The 16,851-nt window shown below is 56.8% G+C and overlaps 3 protein-coding genes across 20 annotated transcripts in view; 2 read left to right on the forward strand and 1 right to left on the reverse strand.

Annotated features, from left to right (window-relative positions):
- Positions 1-3,864, forward strand: part of GBA1 (glucosylceramidase beta 1) — a 21,757-nt gene extending 17,893 nt beyond the window's left edge. For 6 of the 15 annotated variants that reach the window (XM_060136957.1, XM_060136968.1, XM_060136870.1 and 3 more), the window contains one exon: positions 50-3,864. In XM_060136957.1, the coding sequence (XP_059992940.1) occupies positions 50-155 (106 nt within the window). In that variant the 3' untranslated portion in view covers positions 156-3,864. The remainder of the gene's footprint in view (positions 1-49) is intronic. The other 9 variants (XR_009538388.1, XR_009538389.1, XR_009538383.1 and 6 more) reach the window with 9 other exon arrangements.
- Positions 709-6,614, reverse strand: MTX1 (metaxin 1). The gene is given in 10 exon segments (XM_060141869.1): positions 709-1,047; positions 1,148-1,302; positions 1,722-1,798; positions 1,925-2,107; positions 2,289-2,381; positions 3,912-3,991; positions 4,120-4,189; positions 5,169-5,642; positions 5,644-5,800; positions 6,583-6,614. Coding segments are annotated over 10 exon segments (1,536 nt in total). The 3' UTR covers positions 709-832.
- THBS3 (thrombospondin 3) lies at positions 6,512-16,683 on the forward strand. Of its 4 annotated transcripts, none has more exons than XR_009538379.1 (23): positions 6,512-6,691; positions 7,677-7,883; positions 8,462-8,718; positions 8,823-8,925; positions 9,735-9,761; positions 9,961-10,043; positions 10,133-10,184; positions 10,315-10,463; positions 10,836-10,976; positions 11,218-11,295; positions 11,670-11,822; positions 12,014-12,124; positions 12,219-12,326; positions 12,625-12,784; positions 13,118-13,236; positions 13,374-13,426; positions 13,709-13,902; positions 14,092-14,270; positions 14,380-14,428; positions 14,602-14,798; positions 15,043-15,117; positions 16,152-16,291; positions 16,378-16,683. XR_009538379.1 is itself a non-coding variant. In XM_060136836.1 (23 exons), the coding sequence occupies exons 1-23, from the start codon at positions 6,613-6,615 to the stop codon at positions 16,434-16,436; spliced, it is 2,871 nt and encodes a 956-aa protein (XP_059992819.1). In that variant the 5' UTR covers positions 6,512-6,612; the 3' UTR covers positions 16,437-16,683. The 4 variants fall into 4 exon arrangements, 3 of the variants coding, with proteins under 3 accessions (XP_059992819.1, XP_059992829.1, XP_059992837.1); XM_060136836.1 differs by having other exon boundaries at positions 15,043-15,215; XM_060136846.1 differs by lacking the exon at positions 16,152-16,291 and having other exon boundaries at positions 15,043-15,215.
- The last annotated feature ends 168 nt before the right edge of the window (positions 16,684-16,851 follow it).

Genomic DNA, 16,851 nt, shown 5'->3' on the forward strand with positions numbered 1-16,851 from the left:
TGGGCTTGGCAGGATCACACTCTCAGCTTCTCCTCCCCGTCTCCCCCAGCTCCTCTAAGGATGTGCCTCTTACCATCAAGGATCCTGCCGTGGGCTTCGTGGAAGCTATCTCACCTGGCTACTCCATTCACACCTATCTGTGGCGTCGCCAGTGATGGAACAGATACCCAAGCAGGTGCCTAGGCTCAGCATGGACATCGAAGGGATAGTAGCTCACATGCTGTCTGTGGCTACAGAGGGTACAGCAGGACTGGGGGGGAGCTTACGTGACGTAAGCCCAGAGGCAGTGGTTTGGGTGACTCACTCTCCCCTCTAGTTGGTGCCAGGGGCTGGAGGCCCCTAGGGAAAGGACCGGGAGGCCCCAGTGGTCCTCCACCCCCATGCTTGTGTGAGCGTGTGCTGTGTGCTGGTTGCCTGTGGAAACTGGGCCCAGGCCCAGGGTGAGCTCACTGTCTGTACAAACACAGGGGTGGGGGGTGGATGGCAAGAGAGATTAAGGAAAGGAAGAGACTAGGAAAGCTGAACCCAAAACTGGGAAGTGCTTGTCTTTCTTGGAGATGCAGAACCAGGTCCATGCAGATGTCAGCACCAGGGCACAGGCAGTCAAAGAAGCCAAGCACCAGTGGGTAGACTCAAGCACCCAGATGACCCCAGTGGTCCAGCGAGGAAAAATGGCAGCCTCTTAAAGGAGAGAATGTCTGATCCCAGTCAGTGTGAGCAGTTTTATTCTGGGGGTGGGACCCCATTTCCAGCCATACCAACAATGGGGAAACACAGGAGCCTCTGGAATGCATGACAGTAGAAAAATCAGTCCTGGGAGCATGAGGATAAATCATTCCTCTTCAACCTCCTCAGCCATGCCCAGGGCCCGTGTGCGTGGGGCCCGGGCAGGTGGTGCCCGCTGGATGGAGACAATGCCACTGAGCAAGGCATAACCCGCCATGGCTGCCAGCCCCGCCAACACGGATAGGATCTGGTTCCGGCGCCGATATGGCTCCTCCTCAGTCTCTGGGTTTGCTGGTGTCTGGCGTGGAGGTGGCACCTCAGCTGAGGGGCAAGGAAGGAAGGTGGGTCGGGGGGCTGGTTTCTGGATCCCTGCCCACTCTCCGCAGAGCTAGCGCCCACCCCCCACCCATCTGCCCCTTACCTCCCTCCCAGGGGAAGTAGAGGCTGAGGATATGGGTGCAGTAGGCACAGAGGTTGTGCAGCCCCCGCAGGTGGGCCTGCAGTTTCCCACTGGGCAGCTTCGCCTGCTGCAGCAGGGCCAAGTAGCTGAAGACAAAGGCATCCAGGGAGGCGGGGCTGCAGCAGAGAGAAAGGGTGGGATGGAGAAGGGGGACAGATGGAGTCGGAGGAAGAGTCGGCCCTGGAAAGGTAGGCTCTGGGCAGCAGGGGAGGAGAGGACACACAGTTCTGGTCCTGGTGTGGGGAAGGCGCCCCAGGTGGCGCCAGCCTGCCTTGAATGGGACTCTATCCCAGGGCTGCATAAAGGGCACATTGAGTGCCCCACAGCCCAGCAGGCCCCTCCTGGGCCTGGCGGCCCTCCCACCCTCCTGTACCACTGAGGCGGCTCCGGGCCCACACACAGCCCCACTGTCACCAGATCCAATGTCTGTCCCGAGGACCTCTTTTCCAGAGCCTGAGCCCACCCTAGCCTCTGTGGCTGTCTGAACCTGTACCTTCTTCCAAGCCACCTATGATTCCCCGGGAGTCAGACTCACGCATCTCCAAAGAAGAATTTCTGAGAGCCCAGGCGCTGAGAGAGAAGGGTCAGGCATTCCCGAGCTTCCTGGTACAGCTATAGGGGGACACCAGGTCACCTTGCGGCTGCGGGAACAGTGCCACCTCCCCTGCCAGGCACTCCCACTCCTGGCCATTGCCCTGGGGGCTCCTCTCATACAACAGCCCCCTGTCCCAGAGGTACCTCCTTCTCCAGCTCTTCCTCCTCCTCTGGCCTGTGCTCCCCACACAGCAGCTGCAGCCGCTCCACGTACTGCCGCTGCATGCGGCCAGGCAGGAAGAAGTTGAGGGGAAAGGGCATAGCCTCTGCGTACCACTTCCGGGTTACTTCCACATAGTTCTTGGCGTCTACCCAGAAAGTATGTATCTGGATTGGGTGTATAGGAAGGAAGAAGCAGGTCTGAGCCAGTGCACCTGCCTGACCCAGGGTGGGCTTCTGGTCCCCACGCTGCTCCAAGCCTGTGGGGGGGGTGTGGGGGGGTGTCTGTGTGTATGCCCGACCCCCTCCCCCACTGACCACCCATGCTGGGAGGTCTGGGCACACTCACCAGCACCGGGAGCAGCTTCTCCTCCAGCAGAGACATAAAGGCCAAGGTGTCTGCTCCTTGCCGGGCTGACAGATCATAATCAGCATTGTACTTCTGTGGAGGAAACATCCACTGTGAGGTGGATGCTGGAGGACTCCAGGGACACTTCCTCAAGGAGGGAGGCATCCTGTCTGGCACCACCCACACTGACCTCTGAGTGTAGCAGAGGTAGAGTGTGGGGCTTTGCTCGCTGAGGCCCCCTTGCCTGGGCCCAGTCAGTAGCCTGTTGCTGTTGGCGGGAAGCCTGGACCTTGGAGCCTGCTGGCCGTCAAGGTCCCGCGCCCATTGGGAGTTGGAAGGAAGGCCCAGCCACAAACCAGGAGCAGCTCCCAGAGTTTCCACAGAAAGCTGGCAGGATGCCTGCTGACGGCAACTTTCTAACAGTAACTTCTCCAATCCAGACACCACAAAACTAGCAGAGCGGAGCTCAGATGCAGGTTGGGCCTCAGTCAGTGCCTCGGGTACTAGGGGACGCCATCCTCATGCTCCCAAGACCCAGTGAACCCACGTCTAGGGCCCCAGTGCCCAGCTCTTGGGTGTTTCTTCTATGTCATTCCATGGCCCAGGCGCCACCACCACACACATTCCAACCATACCCCCAGGTCTCAGCCTGCCACACCTTGTAGGCTCCAGTATCTGCTCCTCAGCACCCTCCTCCACATCCTGAGTAAACGTTGTCCCCAAATAACCTCTTGAGTGTGATCCTTAAATCTCTCTGAGCCTCATTCTCCCTCATGGAATAGGGATAATAATCTTTCTCTCAGTGTGGCTGTGTTAGGAGAAAACTCTTTGGAAACTGGGAAAGTTGTGTTCATACATAAGGCAACAATAGCCCAGTCCCGCCAGGAACTCTGGCTTTTACTTGGATCCCCTCTCAAGCCTCCATTAATTCCCTGGTTCCTCCACCTTTGGGAAAGTAGAAATGAATGAGGGCCCCATTTCTGACAGTATGTTCACTTTTGGAACTAGACCATGAAACTAGAAGAGCCCTTGGAAAGCATCCTGGCTAAGCCCCATAGTTTTACAAATAAGAAACTTACGGCTCTGAGAGGTTAAGCAATTTGCTCAAGGTCACACAGCCAATGACAGTGAAAAGCACAGCCTAGGCCTCCCCAATCCTCTCGTAATGCTCTCTCAACTTCCCCACCCTGGCTCTTAGCCTCGTCCATCCTGAGCCCCATATTATAAAGCCCAACCTGGTCCCTGAAAAAAGGGCAATGGCCCTTAGCAATCCCTGTCTGGTGCCATCTTTTTTTTTCTGGTCTCATCTTTGAGGACCTCATCTGAGCCAACTGTTCTCTCCTTTCCCTTCCATGTGTCATCAGCCTGTTCACCTCTCCCTCCTCACCCAGCAGGCAGAAGTCATTGTGCCTCCAGATGCCTTGACAGTGGCCTAGCTGAATCTCTACCCTACTACTTACTACATCACAGCAACATGTCTGTGTCTCCTCAACCAGACTATATGTTCCTTGAAGCTCGGTCCCCTGTGTCTGGTTTGGCATATATTTGGTACTCAATAAATGTGTGTTGCACTGAATTGACTGAACGTCTCTCACTGGCAGCCCCCCTACCCAAGCCACCTACCTCTTTTCGAAGGTGGGTGATGATCTTGTGTGGTACTGAGATGACCTCTCCATGACTGGTCTGAAGGGCAGGCAGAGTTCCTGACGTTGAGAAAGAAGTATGTCCACCAGAGAGCTGCCTATCCATACATAACTGCACCACATCCCTGTCTGTCTCCTGCTCTTCCCCTTGTACACTCCCTTCCTCACCCCCCAGGGACACTGGGTACCTGAAGGGCTCCGCCAGGGGTTGGTGATCTTGTGCACCTTGAGTGGGGCACCAGTAAATCTGGCATAGGTCTGCAGGGAAGGAAGCAGAAGGCAGAGAGGCCAGGGACATGGCCCCCACAGGGGAATCAAGAAAAGAAATAACATTTATTGAATACCTTTTGTGCTATGCCCTATGCTTAGGAATTGCCTCACAAAAAAAGAGGTAGACATTACTGTTCCCATTTTACAATGGGCAACACAAGGCTCACAGAGATTATGGACATGTCCATGATTACAAGTCAGCCAGGAAAATCCTTCCCTCTCTCTCCTCTCCTGCCATCTACCTGGTGAACACCTAGCCTCATTTGGAAGCACTAACCATTCCTTCCTGGGCAGTCTCTATGGCCTGTTCCTACTTATAACTTAGCACCTGAACATTTTATTACACTTATTTGCTGACACGTCTATCTTTCTGTGAACAACTTCAGGGAAGGGACCAAATGCTATTCATCTTTGCATGCCAATGTTTAGTATTTGGAAGAGGCCTAATACATGCTTATTAAATGAGTGAGTGAATGTGTGAAGTGAACTAGTCTGCCTGGCTCCAAAGCATTTTCTACAGAGCCTGGCTGTGGGCCCTTTGGTTAAATAAAAAATAAACTCAGTAAATGCTGTTGATTGAGGAGGAGGAAAGGGAGGCTGAGGAGAAAGCAGCAATGCCGAGCCGGAGAACCCTGAGATCGTCCAGCCTTAGTAAACCTCTGGATGAAGAAACAGCGCCCAGAAAGAAGGGATCGTCCCAAGGTCACAGAGCCAGTAAATGGATGTTCAAGAACTAAAACTCATCTTCTGAACCCCTGATCAGGCCTCTTTCCATCGCTAAACAAAACCTAGGCTGCTACGACACAGGACACTGAGTCTATACCGGCCAGTCACGCTCTTTGATGGCCTCAGTTTCCCCCATTGCACGCGTGCTGAGGCGCCCTGGCAAAATTCGGATGACCGGCTAGTCCGGGCCCCCTCCCCAGTCCTCCAGGGCGCAGCAGAGGGCGCCGGCGCCGCTCCTCACCAGCACGGCCAGGCTGTCCAGGTCCACTGAGGGCAGGCCCCAGCCCCCTGACCAGCAGAACAGCTCCATGGGCGCCGCCATCTTGCCCGCCCTCTGTCCCGGAAGCACCTCCCCCTGCGCTTCCGCCCTCCACTGTGCGGATCCGCCCCCAGCCCCTCAGGCGGATCGCAGTGGAGAGCCGGGGGAGGCCCTCAGGAGGGCGCGGCTTATCCCGGCCAGAGAGGCTGCCTGACGGCGTGGGGCGGGGCCGAGGGCTTCGGGGGAGGGCGGGCGCCGCCTGATCCAGAGGTGGCTCGCGAAGGGGGGAAGGGCTCTCAGCGCGGCGCGCCTTGGAGAGTCAGGGTACCTCGGCCGAGGGGAGCCCTGAACCCCCGAAGGCGCGGCGGGCCTAGGAGAGGGGGGTTTTGTGCTCCTGGACGGGCTCTGGGGGCCCTCGCAAATCTGCCCGAGGTCTGGGCTGCTCTGGGGGCCCCGCAGGGCTCGGCCCCGAGCGGGGGCTGCGGGGGTGGGGGGGGTCCCCCGAGCTGCATGTTTTCCACAGCGCGTTATGTTTGGAACCGGCCCCGCGCCTCCTGTTGCCATGGAAACAAAACAGGGGCGGTGGCGGCGGCCGGAGCGAGGCCGGGCTGGGCCTGAGTGGGGGAAGGGGAGGTGGGGCTCGCGGGCTGTTGCCTTGGTAACGGGAACAGAGGCGCCCCTCTGCTTCATCCGGGTCACGGCCTGTCCGCCGGTACCCCCAGTGTTCCCAGTCTGGCCCCCGGCTCCTGGACTGTCCTTTGGTCTACTCCTGTCCTTGGTGTCCCTTTCCTCTTTCCTGATTTCTTCAACCTCACTGACCACTGTTTTAGACTCTCCCTCCAGTTCCCAGCGGACGCTTCCAGACTCGAAGTTTTCCTAGGAATGAGGGAAAAACGGAGGCGCAAGCACAAGTCATGACCCCCCTCCCCCAATAAAGAGCACTTGCTCTATCCGAGCAGCAAACTTCATGCCATGCGGCCATCCCCTGGGCACTACAGCGAGCTAGTTTCGGCCACTCCCTTGGAATTCTCTCATGCCAGCTGTGGAATAATGCCCACTGTCTGGCACTGCCCCGCCAAGGGTTCCTGCCTTCCCCAACTGTGGCTTCCAGAAAACAGTAGCATTCGGTAGCAGCCCCCAACAGCGAGATGCCGGGAGAGAGGGAGGCACCTGGGGGAGAGCACCATTAGGAAGAGGCAGGAGGCAAGGAGGCCTCCAGGACTCTTCCCCAGTGCCCCTGGTTCCCGGAGCTGGGTATGCCTCCAGGGTGATTGGCAGCTCTTTGTTTCAGCCCCCCCCCCACCGCCTGCCGGCCCCCCCTTCAACTCCCCCTTCCAGTCCCTCCGCCCCCCCGCTCCTGCTCTCCGCCTAGCCTTTTCCCCTCCCAGCCGCCTGCCTGCCAGGGGTAGTGAGCCGGCTGAGCGGCATGGAGACGCAGGAACTTCGGGGGGCCCTGGCTCTTCTCCTCCTTTGCACTTTCACATCTGCCAGTCAGGACCTGCAGGGTAAGCCTGTACCAATCTTCTTAGCCCCCTCTCTGCCTCCTCCCCTTTTGCCCCCAGCCTAATAGCAGGGAGCATGTGGGCAAAAGGAGAGGGGAGAGTCCTGACACTGAATCAGAGAGAAGAGTTGATGAAATTATGGCCCTTTGGGGAGGAGTTGACACCAGAAGGTGGTGGATGAGTGGGAGCTGGCCAGGGCAGAGGACTCAGGAGCTGGATGCTAGCTAGGGCTGCCTGGCTGGGTTGGTGTCTGAGCAACCCCAGGCACCTCAGGGTTTGGGAGAGCAGCTCAAAGGTGGCTTCTTTCGCCCCTGGGCTCCTGGCTACCTAAGAACGGGATGGGGGGGTGGGGACCGAGAGGTCTGGGCCCTCCTGGAGGTCTGGTGGTAGGATGGGCCTGTGGCTGTGGGAGAGGTAGCTGGAGCAGATGACACAGGCACAGATTCTTTGCTGGCTGGAAGGGAAACCACAGATTGGCCAGGACGCAGGAGGCAGAGGAGCTGGGTCGTATGTTCCTGTAGGAGAGAGCCAGACAGTAGGAGGGTCGGAGCCTTCAGTGAGCAGCTGTTCTCATCCAGAGCGAGCATGCTGAACCCCCAGGATGGGAGGAGGGGCACTAGGGTGTGGAATGAGCCAAACCCAGCCGTGTAAAGAGAAACTGCCTTCCTATTTCTGTGCTGTGGGCACCAGGTGCTACTCCTGCCTGGGATCAGCACAGTGACTCCTTTGCGCCACCTGGTGGGAGCATCTCAAGTTTGCAGGGTGCTGTTTCTGTATTTCCAAGTGAGCCTCAGGCCTGCTGGTTCCCAGAGTGGCAGTAAGGAAGGCACAATGCCTTGTCCTCTGATGGCGACAAGGGCTGAATTTCCAGGAGGTGACTAACACTGTCGGGTGGTGATGAAGGATGCCCCACCCCCGAAGGCTCAGAGGAGAGAGCAGGCCTTAGCATTTGACAGGGGTCTGACCTTGATCATCCCTGCGTGACCAGTGATTGACCTGCTGACTGTGGGCGAGTCCCGGCAGATGGTAGCTGTGGTGGAGAAGATACGGACAGCCCTGCTCACTGCTGGGGACATCTATCTCTTGTCCACCTTCCGCCTGCCCCCCAAGCAGGGTGGTGTCCTCTTCGGCCTCTACTCTCGCCAAGACAACACACGATGGCTGGAGGCCTCTGTTGTGGGCAAGATCAACAAAGGTGACTGGTGGGCATCTCCTTTCCTGCCGTGGTGACCCCTTTGAGCACTCTTCCTCATCCCCACTCTCAGATCCCTCTTAATGCTCCTTGGGCTCCAGTGGGGACCGTGGACCAATCAGGCTGTGTCCAGGCACCAGGGGTACCTGGTGCTTAGGAGGTGCCTCAGGAGGCCAGGCACCCAAACAATAGGGTGAGGCATCTGTAGGAATGGGAGTTGTATGTGGGAATGCCTGGGGGGAGGGGAGGCATGTCTCTGTGCCCCAGAAGTGGTATCACTGTGTCCCAGGGATCTGAACTGTCTCAGATCACTGGGACGGTTCAGTGGGTATGGAACCAGCTGCCACCCTAACGGGAGAGAGTGATCTGATGACACTGAAGACTAAGAAAGTCCTATTCTTTGAATCAATTTGGAAAACATTTTTCGTGTACCTATTATGTACAAGGTGTTGAGAGATACATAGCTGGATAAGGAATGATAGTCCTAGAGATGTGGTATTCAGAAGAATTGATCCATCCCGTCTCTCAGCTGGGAGATGGGATGGGGGACGGTGCGCATACTGACCTCCCCTTCTGGGCAGTGCTGGTGCGGTACCAGCGGGAAGATGGCAAAGTCCATGCAGTGAACCTACAGCAAGCAGGCCTGGCTGACGGGCGCACACACACGGCTCTCCTGCGACTCCGAGGTCCGTCCAGACCCAGCCCTGCCCTGCATCTCTATGTGGACTGCAAACTGGGTGACCAGCATGCTGGCCTTCCGGCCCTGGCCCCCATTCCTCCAGCGGAAGTCAGTGGGCTGGAGATTAGGACGGGACAGAAGGCTTATTTGAGGATGCAGGTGAGCAGGAAAGGAGGACCCCCTGAGTGTCTGTGAAACAGTTTGCACCGGTGGGAGGAAGAATTGGTAGGTCCTCCCACCCTACTCTGTTTCTGTCCCCCCAGGGCTTTGTGGAATCTATGAAAATGATTCTGGGCGGGTCCATGGCCCGGGTCGGAGCCCTGAGTGAGTGTCCGTTCCAGGGGGATGAGTCTATCCACAGTGCAGGTAACACAGACTTCTGTTAGCTGACATCCTGGACCCCGGGTCCCTCCCATCCTCTTGACCTCCCTCCCCCTTAACAGCAGTTCTTTCGGCTCACCTATTCCTGGGGATTCTGACTCTGTGACCCCAAATCTCCTTCACCTCCGACTCTATGATCTCCAAATAATACCATCCCAGCAGGAGGTGTGGGTCAAAAAAATCTCCTTTAAGGTCATCCCACCTACCAGGGTGGCCAGAAAAATAAAATGATCCAAAAAAAGAATAGAACTCTGAAGAACTCTGCATGGGGGTGAGGAAGTTAGCTGCTTGGTCTTTCTTGGTTGACCGAGCTAAGGGTCTTGAGTCTTTTTAGCTCCCACTGGCATCTGTCACCTACCAGCCATTTCCCTAAGCACTGCCCATCTGCCTGGTCTCTCTAACAGGGATGCTCAGAGGCTCTTACCTAAATAAAATGTCCACTTCTCCCAGATATTTCAAAGAGCTCTTGTGGTGGAAGCTTGGGAGGGAGGAAATGGAATGTACTGGGGCCCTGGCCCTGCTTCGGGTCACCTCTCACTTGGATCCCTTCTGCCACTACCATGCCTAGGAACAGGAGGATTTGGGTTTCGACTATCTGTGAGGCGGCTCCCTTAGAGGGACCCTCATCCAGTGGAGGGGGCAGGTGCTGCTTGCGCATCACCACTGCCCTCCTACCATTCGACACCACATCTTTATTCCAAGACTCCAGCCCTTTGTTCCTGTTCCCTCCCTCCTCCTTACCAGCCAGGCCCCTCCTCACATGTCCACCCTCTGTGTTTTCTTGTCCTCTCTAGTGGCCAACGCACTGCACTCCATCCTAGGTGAGTAGGCCTCGCTGAGGTGAAGGGGCGTGAGGATGCGGGGGAGGAGCAGCTGCCTGAAACTAAGTCCTTTTCCGCCAGGAATGGGGTGGGGTTTAAAGATGGGTGGGCAGCAGTGGCAGCACCTGGCTTATTACCCAGAGAGGGCCCGGGGCTGGTGCCCCAGTTCTGAGCTTCTCTGCACCCTGGACCCTGACAGGGGAGCAGACCAAGGCGCTGGTCACCCAACTCACCCTCTTCAACCAGATCCTGGTAGAGCTGCGGGATGACATCCGAGACCAGGTTTAGTGGGCCGGTGAAGGGTGGCGCTGATTCTGGGGTGGGGTGGCAGATGCCAAGAGCTGACTCCGCCCCATCCTTCTGTCTACCAGGTGAAAGAAATGTCCCTGATCCGAAACACCATCATGGAGTGTCAGGTGTGCGGTGAGTAGGAGAGTAGGGGAGGGCTCCAGGTGGCATCAGTGTGCTCCCCACCCCAGGGCTTTGGCCTCCACTTCTGGTGAATTAAATGGTGACTTCTAGGTGACTCTGACTGTGCCCACCCCCCACCCAGGCTTCCATGAACAGCGTTCCCACTGCAGCCCCAACCCCTGCTTCCGAGGCGTGGACTGCATGGAAGTGTATGAGTACCCCGGCTACCGCTGTGGGCCCTGCCCCCCTGGCCTACAGGGCAACGGCACCCACTGCACAGACATCAATGAGGTGGGTGAGGACCCTTTCTGGAAGGGCACAGAAAGCTGGGGTGAGAGAGTTAGGAGAGGCCCAAGAAGGTGGGGTGAATGTTGGTCAGAAGCAGAGGAACCCTGGGTTTAGGAGAGGCTGGAGACCAGAAAATACATATGAGAAGGGAGGGAGACAAGTCTGGGATGAAGACTGCAGGGCCACGCAGGGAAGGAGCTGGGAGAGTGGCAGGGGCATTTTGAGAGGGCTGGCTAGGAGGGAACCCACAGGAGGCTGGGGGTGGGATCAGAGCATAGATGAGGTTGGGGAGGGGAGGCCTGCAAACAGGGAGACCAGGAACAGTGGTCCTGGGATCACAGGCAGGGGCCTGACCTCTTCTCGTCTGGTCCCCAGTGTGCTCACACGGACCCTTGTTTCCCGGGCTCCAGCTGCGTCAACACCATGCCTGGCTTCCACTGTGAAGCTTGTCCCCGAGGCTACAAAGGCACACGGGTGTCTGGTGTGGGCATCGACTACGCCCGGGCTAGCAAACAGGTCAGGTTGGGTAGAGTCCGTGGACAAAAGATCTTGGCTTTGCAGGGGCGGGGGGCTTCTGGGTTGGATGCGGAGCCCTTGTGATAAATGGGATGAGGCTCCTGGCTCATCTGCCAGCTTCGCATTGGTTTTCAGTCTGGGCTTCATGTCCATGTTCAAAGATAAAGCCACACCAGTGCTCTCTCCTGTATCTGAGGAGACCCACCGTAGGTCTGGTTCTACCCAAAGTCTGCCCCTTCAGGTCTGCAACGATATTGATGAATGCAATGATGGTAACAATGGTGGCTGTGACCCAAACTCCATCTGCACCAATACTGTGGTGAGCTGAACACCTGAGTGTCTGGGTGGTGGGAATGTGCAACCCCCTCTTCAGATTTCCTGCTTCCCCTCCTCCTTCCCTAGGACATTACATGTGGTAGGTGTTCAACACGGACCCGGTTTGGAATTCTGACTCTGCCTCTTACTAGCCATGGCCTTTAGCAAGTTATTTACCTTTTCTGAGCCTCAGCATCCTCGCTTGAGAAATGGGGCTATTACCCTCCTTAAAAAGTTGTGAGGAGAACCTAAAGGAGATAAGTAATGGACCTGTCCTATTAGCTGTGAGGGTCCCTCCTACACCCCTCAGGGGATGGGGATGTTGCTGGTTGTGGTGGGCTGACCCTCCTTCCTGAGACACAGCCTCCCTACTCTTAGGGTTCTTTCAAGTGTGGTCCCTGTCGCTTGGGCTTCTTGGGCAACCAGAGCCAGGGCTGCTTCCCAGCCCGGACCTGCCACAGCCCGACCCACAGCCCCTGCCACGTCCACGCGCACTGTCTCTTTGAACGCAATGGTGCAGTGTCCTGCTCGGTGAGCTAGGCCTGGGGCTTGGAAGAAAAGGGGTGTGTGTGTGACCATGTTTAGGGACTGGTATGGGGGCTTGCATGGGAAAGGGAGGTGGGCCCAGGTCCAGAAACTGGTTGGTGAAAATAGAGCCTGAAGAGGGTGGGGTGTGGGGAGCCAGCCCAGACCACTAACTCCCACCCTTTGTGTTACCCCAGTGTAACGTGGGCTGGGCTGGGAACGGGAATGTGTGTGGACCCGACACAGACATTGATGGCTACCCGGACCAGGCGCTGCCCTGCATGGACAACAACAAACACTGCAAGCAGGTGCTGGGGGCAGGCGGGCAAGTGAGCAGGATAGGGCACCCCAGGCTGGGATAGGACAGAACTCATCCATCCATTTCCTCCCCTTGACCTTTAGGACAACTGCCTTCTGACACCCAACTCTGGGCAGGAAGATGCTGATAACGACGGTGTGGGGGACCAGTGTGATGATGATGCTGACGGGGACGGGATCAAGAATGTTGAGGTGGCTCCCAGATGTCCTGACCTTTCCAGCTTCTCTGTGACGCTGTTGCCTTGTCCCATAACCCTGTCCTCCATTGGCCACTGGCAGCTCCTGAGGAGGGGCCCTAATACTCCACGTTAGGGAGCCATAAACCTGGTGCCCACGATGAGGTGGACTACAGGGAAGTTGGGTGGGTGGGACGGAGCCAAGCAGGTGGGTCGTCACAGGAGTGGTGATTGTAGACAAGGGTACAGGGATGAGGAAGATGCAAGGTGGCCAGTGGTTCAAGGGAGGCCTGACTCTTTCCCTCCCACCTCAGGACAACTGCCGGCTGTTTCCCAACAAGGACCAGCAAAACTCAGATACAGATTCATTTGGTGATGCCTGTGACAACTGCCCCAACGTTCCCAACAATGACCAGAAAGACACAGATGGCAATGGGGAAGGGGATGCCTGTGACAACGACGTGGATGGGGATGGTGCAGGCCTGGGGCTGGGGGGGGGGGGGCGCGTGCTGGGAAACCTCTAAGAATTTGGATATGGTGGGAATGAAGCGGGGAGGCTGAGAATTCGGGAAGGGCAATGCTTGGGGGAAGTCAGCCTGGGTGAGAGATTACCTGTGGCAGATGTCAGTGGGAACGTGAGGGAGGGTGTGGGGTTAGGCAGGGAGTGAGCAAGAGGATAAGACAAGCTACAGGCAGATTTCCTGACCAGCTGTCCTCTGGATGGGAGATAGAGCTCAGGGCTTTCACCAACCTAGAAGACAGTGATTCGTTCTAGTGATAACCCTGTGTTACCTGCATATCTTCTAGGCATCCCCAATGGATTGGACAATTGCCCTAAAGTCCCCAACCCCCTGCAGACAGACAGGGATGAGGATGGGGTGGGAGATGCTTGCGACAGCTGCCCTGAAATGAGCAATCCCACCCAGGTACAGGGGAATGGAGAGGGCAGGGAAGGGGTGGGGTGACTGGTGGATGAAGCCCAGCCCTTTGGATGGGAAGTGGTCAGGTCACCCTCTTTAGAGTTATCAAGAGGAGATGGTGAGAACGGGTCCCTCTCTCTCAGACAGATGCAGACAGCGACCTGGTGGGGGATGTCTGTGACACCAATGAAGACAGGTAGGGTTTTGGCCAAGAGATGGAAAGTTAGGGGATACTTTACTTTCCTCTAGTATGTTCTCAATTCCCTCTAGGATCTAACTTTAACTCTCCACTACTATCGAGTAGCAGGTCATTCCCATAGTCTACCTTCCATTCTTACTGCTGGACCTTCACCTCATCTGGCTGACTGCAAGGGGTCTGGCTGAATGCAGGGTAAACCCCAGAGAGACTCCTAAGCAGAAGAGTGGGGAAGGATGTGGTACCTTTAAGAGCCTTTATTAGGTGCCTTTTTCTGGATAGTGATGGCGATGGACATCAGGACACTAAGGACAATTGCCCACAGCTGCCCAACAGCTCCCAGCTGGACTCAGACAATGATGGATTTGGAGATGAGTGTGATGGGGACGATGACAATGATGGTGTCCCAGATTACATGCCTCCTGGTCCTGATAACTGTCGCCTGGTACCTAATCCCAATCAGAAGGACTCAGATGGTAAGGCTGGAGTCCTCAGAGGATTGGGCTGGCATGGGCTTTGCTCAGGGAGAAGTGGCAGGCCTTGCTGGGGAGTGAGGGAAGGCAGGGTGGTGGAGAGAGGTCAACATCTCAAGGCCCGAGAGGTGGAAGTGTTGGCTACTGCCAGTGGCCAGGGCCTTCCTGAGGACCTGGCTTCATCCTGCCCAGGCAATGGCGTTGGTGATGTGTGTGAGGATGATTTTGACAATGATGCAGTGGTTGACCCCCTGGATGTGTGCCCTGAAAGTGCAGAGGTAACCCTCACGGATTTTCGGGCCTATCAGACCGTCGTCCTGGATCCTGAGGGTGATGCTCAGATTGACCCAAACTGGGTCGTGCTCAACCAGGTACTAGGGCAGTGGGCTGGGCGGGTGCTGTCAGGCCAGACTAGCAAGCAGGGCCTAAGGAGGGCAGCACACCTGGACCAGGGCTTTTGTCTTTACTGCATACCACCAGGGCATGGAAATCGTTCAGACCATGAACAGTGACCCCGGCCTGGCAGTTGGTATGTAAGGGATACCCAATTCAACAATTTCAGTGACTTCCCAATGGAGGGGTCCTACAGGCACAGGATGGAGCCACACATTTAGCAGGCATCCCTTCCCATCCCCACCCCACAATGGGCATCAGTAGCTTTGCTGCCCCTGACTCTGATCCCATCCACCCACCTGCCCCCAGGATATACAGCTTTCAATGGTGTGGACTTTGAAGGCACCTTCCATGTGAACACAGTGACTGATGATGACTACGCAGGCTTTCTCTTCAGCTATCAGGACAGCGGCCGCTTCTACGTGGTCATGTGGAAGCAAACGGAGCAGACCTACTGGCAGGCCACACCTTTCCGGGCTGTTGCCCAGCCCGGGCTACAGCTCAAGGTCCCGCAGCTGCCCAGATTCCCCAATCCAGGGCCCTTTCCCAAAGGCTCCCCCACCAACCCTGGGGCCTCCCCCACTGCCTGAGTAGGGGGAACCCTCTTACCCAGACATCTGGCCTGGAGGTTGGCTCCCTGGGGCTCCAGAATATTCTCCTGACTCCCTTTTCCACCTGCACTTACCAACCTGCTGTCTTCCCTCGGTCGGGTCCTGGGGTTGACCCACTGTGTTTGCCGATGCCCCCTAGGCAGTGACATCAGTGTCTGGCCCAGGCGAGCACCTCAGGAATGCCCTGTGGCATACAGGTCACACCCCTGATCAGGTACGGCTGCTGTGGACTGACCCACGAAATGTAGGCTGGCGTGACAAGACTTCCTACCGCTGGCAGCTGCTGCACCGGCCTCAAGTTGGCTACATTCGGTGAGGGGAGGGGCTGAGCCCTCCCAAGGGACCCCAGGCCCAGCCTTCCCTTCACCTCTAGCTGGGACTCCCCAGTGACCTCCCCTCTACTCAGTGCCTTGATGCCATTGGGCCCGGACTGGGACCGCTTCTCTCTACCTCCCCTCTCACCACAGACTTGCTGTCCTGGCCCTGCTTTCTTCCTAACACCAGGCAGCTTGGGCTCTGGTGCTGGTGCTGCCGAGGACCTATAAGCAATGTTGGGCAAGTCCTTCTTTTTCTGTGCCCCATTTTCCCCTCTGTAAAATGAGGGTGCGTCTGGGAGCCTCCAAACCCCAGACCAGGCTGTGGAGAGGCACATCACATCCAGCCCCATCACTGGGACAGCCCAGAACCTGCCTCATCAAAGTGTCTGACCTGGAAGGGATCATCGTTTACAGAAGAGCTTACGGAAACCCAGACTCCACACCTCTTAGGAGCGAGGCTGAGGCTTCTCAGTTCAGCACTCTGTCCACAACTTTGCATTTCCTATTTGGTGGGGATGGCAGGGAAGGGAGGGGCAATGGCCAAGAGCCCAGAGTGCAGGGACTTGGGTTGGTTCCCCTTTAAGGTGCCTGGGGCTGCGGGGCACCAGGACAGGGGATGGGGGGGTGGACTAGAGCCTGGGAAGCTGGTGACTTCACCCCCCAGCCCATTGTACTCATCGTCATGGCAACCCAATCCTCGCTTGGAATGCGGCTGGTGCTTTGAGATGCAAAGGGGGCTGGACAAAGAGCCAGGGGCCCCAGGCCTGAGAAAAGCACCCCCCTTCCCTCCCCTTTCCTTCCTCCCTTTTCCCCACCTCCCTTCTCTCAGGCCTGGTGAGCCCAAGGGGGGTTGGGGATGAACAGGGCCAGGTCATGGTGGCACAGTGTCCACTGGCACCCTAGCACCAATGGACACCCCTATCCTGGACAGGGTGAAGCTTTATGAGGGTTCCCAGCTAGTGGCCGATTCTGGGGTGATCATTGACACATCCATGCGAGGGGGGCGTCTTGGTGTATTCTGCTTCTCCCAAGAAAACATCATTTGGTCCAATCTCCAGTATCGATGCAATGGTGAGGCTCCAGACGGAGATCAGCCTGACCTCTCCTGCCCTCATGGGAGTCACTTCTTCTGACCTTAATCATATCTCCTTTCTCAGACACAGTGCCCGAGGACTTTGAGCCATTCCGGAGGCAGCTGCTCCAGGAAAGAGTGTGAAGAGGTGGCCACCGGCTTCAGAATCCTGATTTTAGACCCTCAGGCCTTGGGGTCCATCCTGGAGACCCTGGGGTCTAATTTACAGCCCCTCAGCCAAACACAACCTCCTCTGGCACCCATCAGTTCAGCCCCAGAGGTGTGGTGACCCCACTGTTCAGGACATGAGAAGTTTTTGAGGGGTATTTCTCAGGCATTAACGCCAGGAAAGACAACAGCACGTTGCCATAAAGTTCCAATTGTTTTCTAAGCCAGTGCAATTACTTATTTTAGGGATTTTGCCGGGATAGTGTGGGGAGCAGGAAAAAACCTGAGGCGGGGAGAGGACTAGTAGAATGGAAGTTAGAGATCTAGAGGAAGTTTGTCTGAGTTTGGGGCACGGTGAGGAAGGTGCTGGACGGGGGTTAGGTGAAGGACG

Source organism: Lagenorhynchus albirostris, chromosome 2 (genome assembly GCF_949774975.1).
Source record: "Lagenorhynchus albirostris chromosome 2, mLagAlb1.1, whole genome shotgun sequence".
Lineage (NCBI taxonomy): Eukaryota > Metazoa > Chordata > Mammalia > Artiodactyla > Delphinidae > Lagenorhynchus > Lagenorhynchus albirostris.

What these genes read in the sequence shown, in the direction of transcription:
- THBS3 (XM_060136836.1), top strand. Translation starts at nt 6,613, where the DNA reads ATGGAGACGCAGGAACTTCGGGGGGCCCTGGCTCTTCTCCTCCTTTGC. An exon ending in AGGCTTATTTGAGGATGCAG is followed by an intron (nt 8,719 to 8,822) that starts GTGAGCAGGAAA and finishes CTGTCCCCCCAG; the next exon opens with GGCTTTGTGGAATCTATGAA. An exon ending in ACTGGGTCGTGCTCAACCAG is followed by an intron (nt 14,271 to 14,379) that starts GTACTAGGGCAG and finishes GCATACCACCAG; the next exon opens with GGCATGGAAATCGTTCAGAC.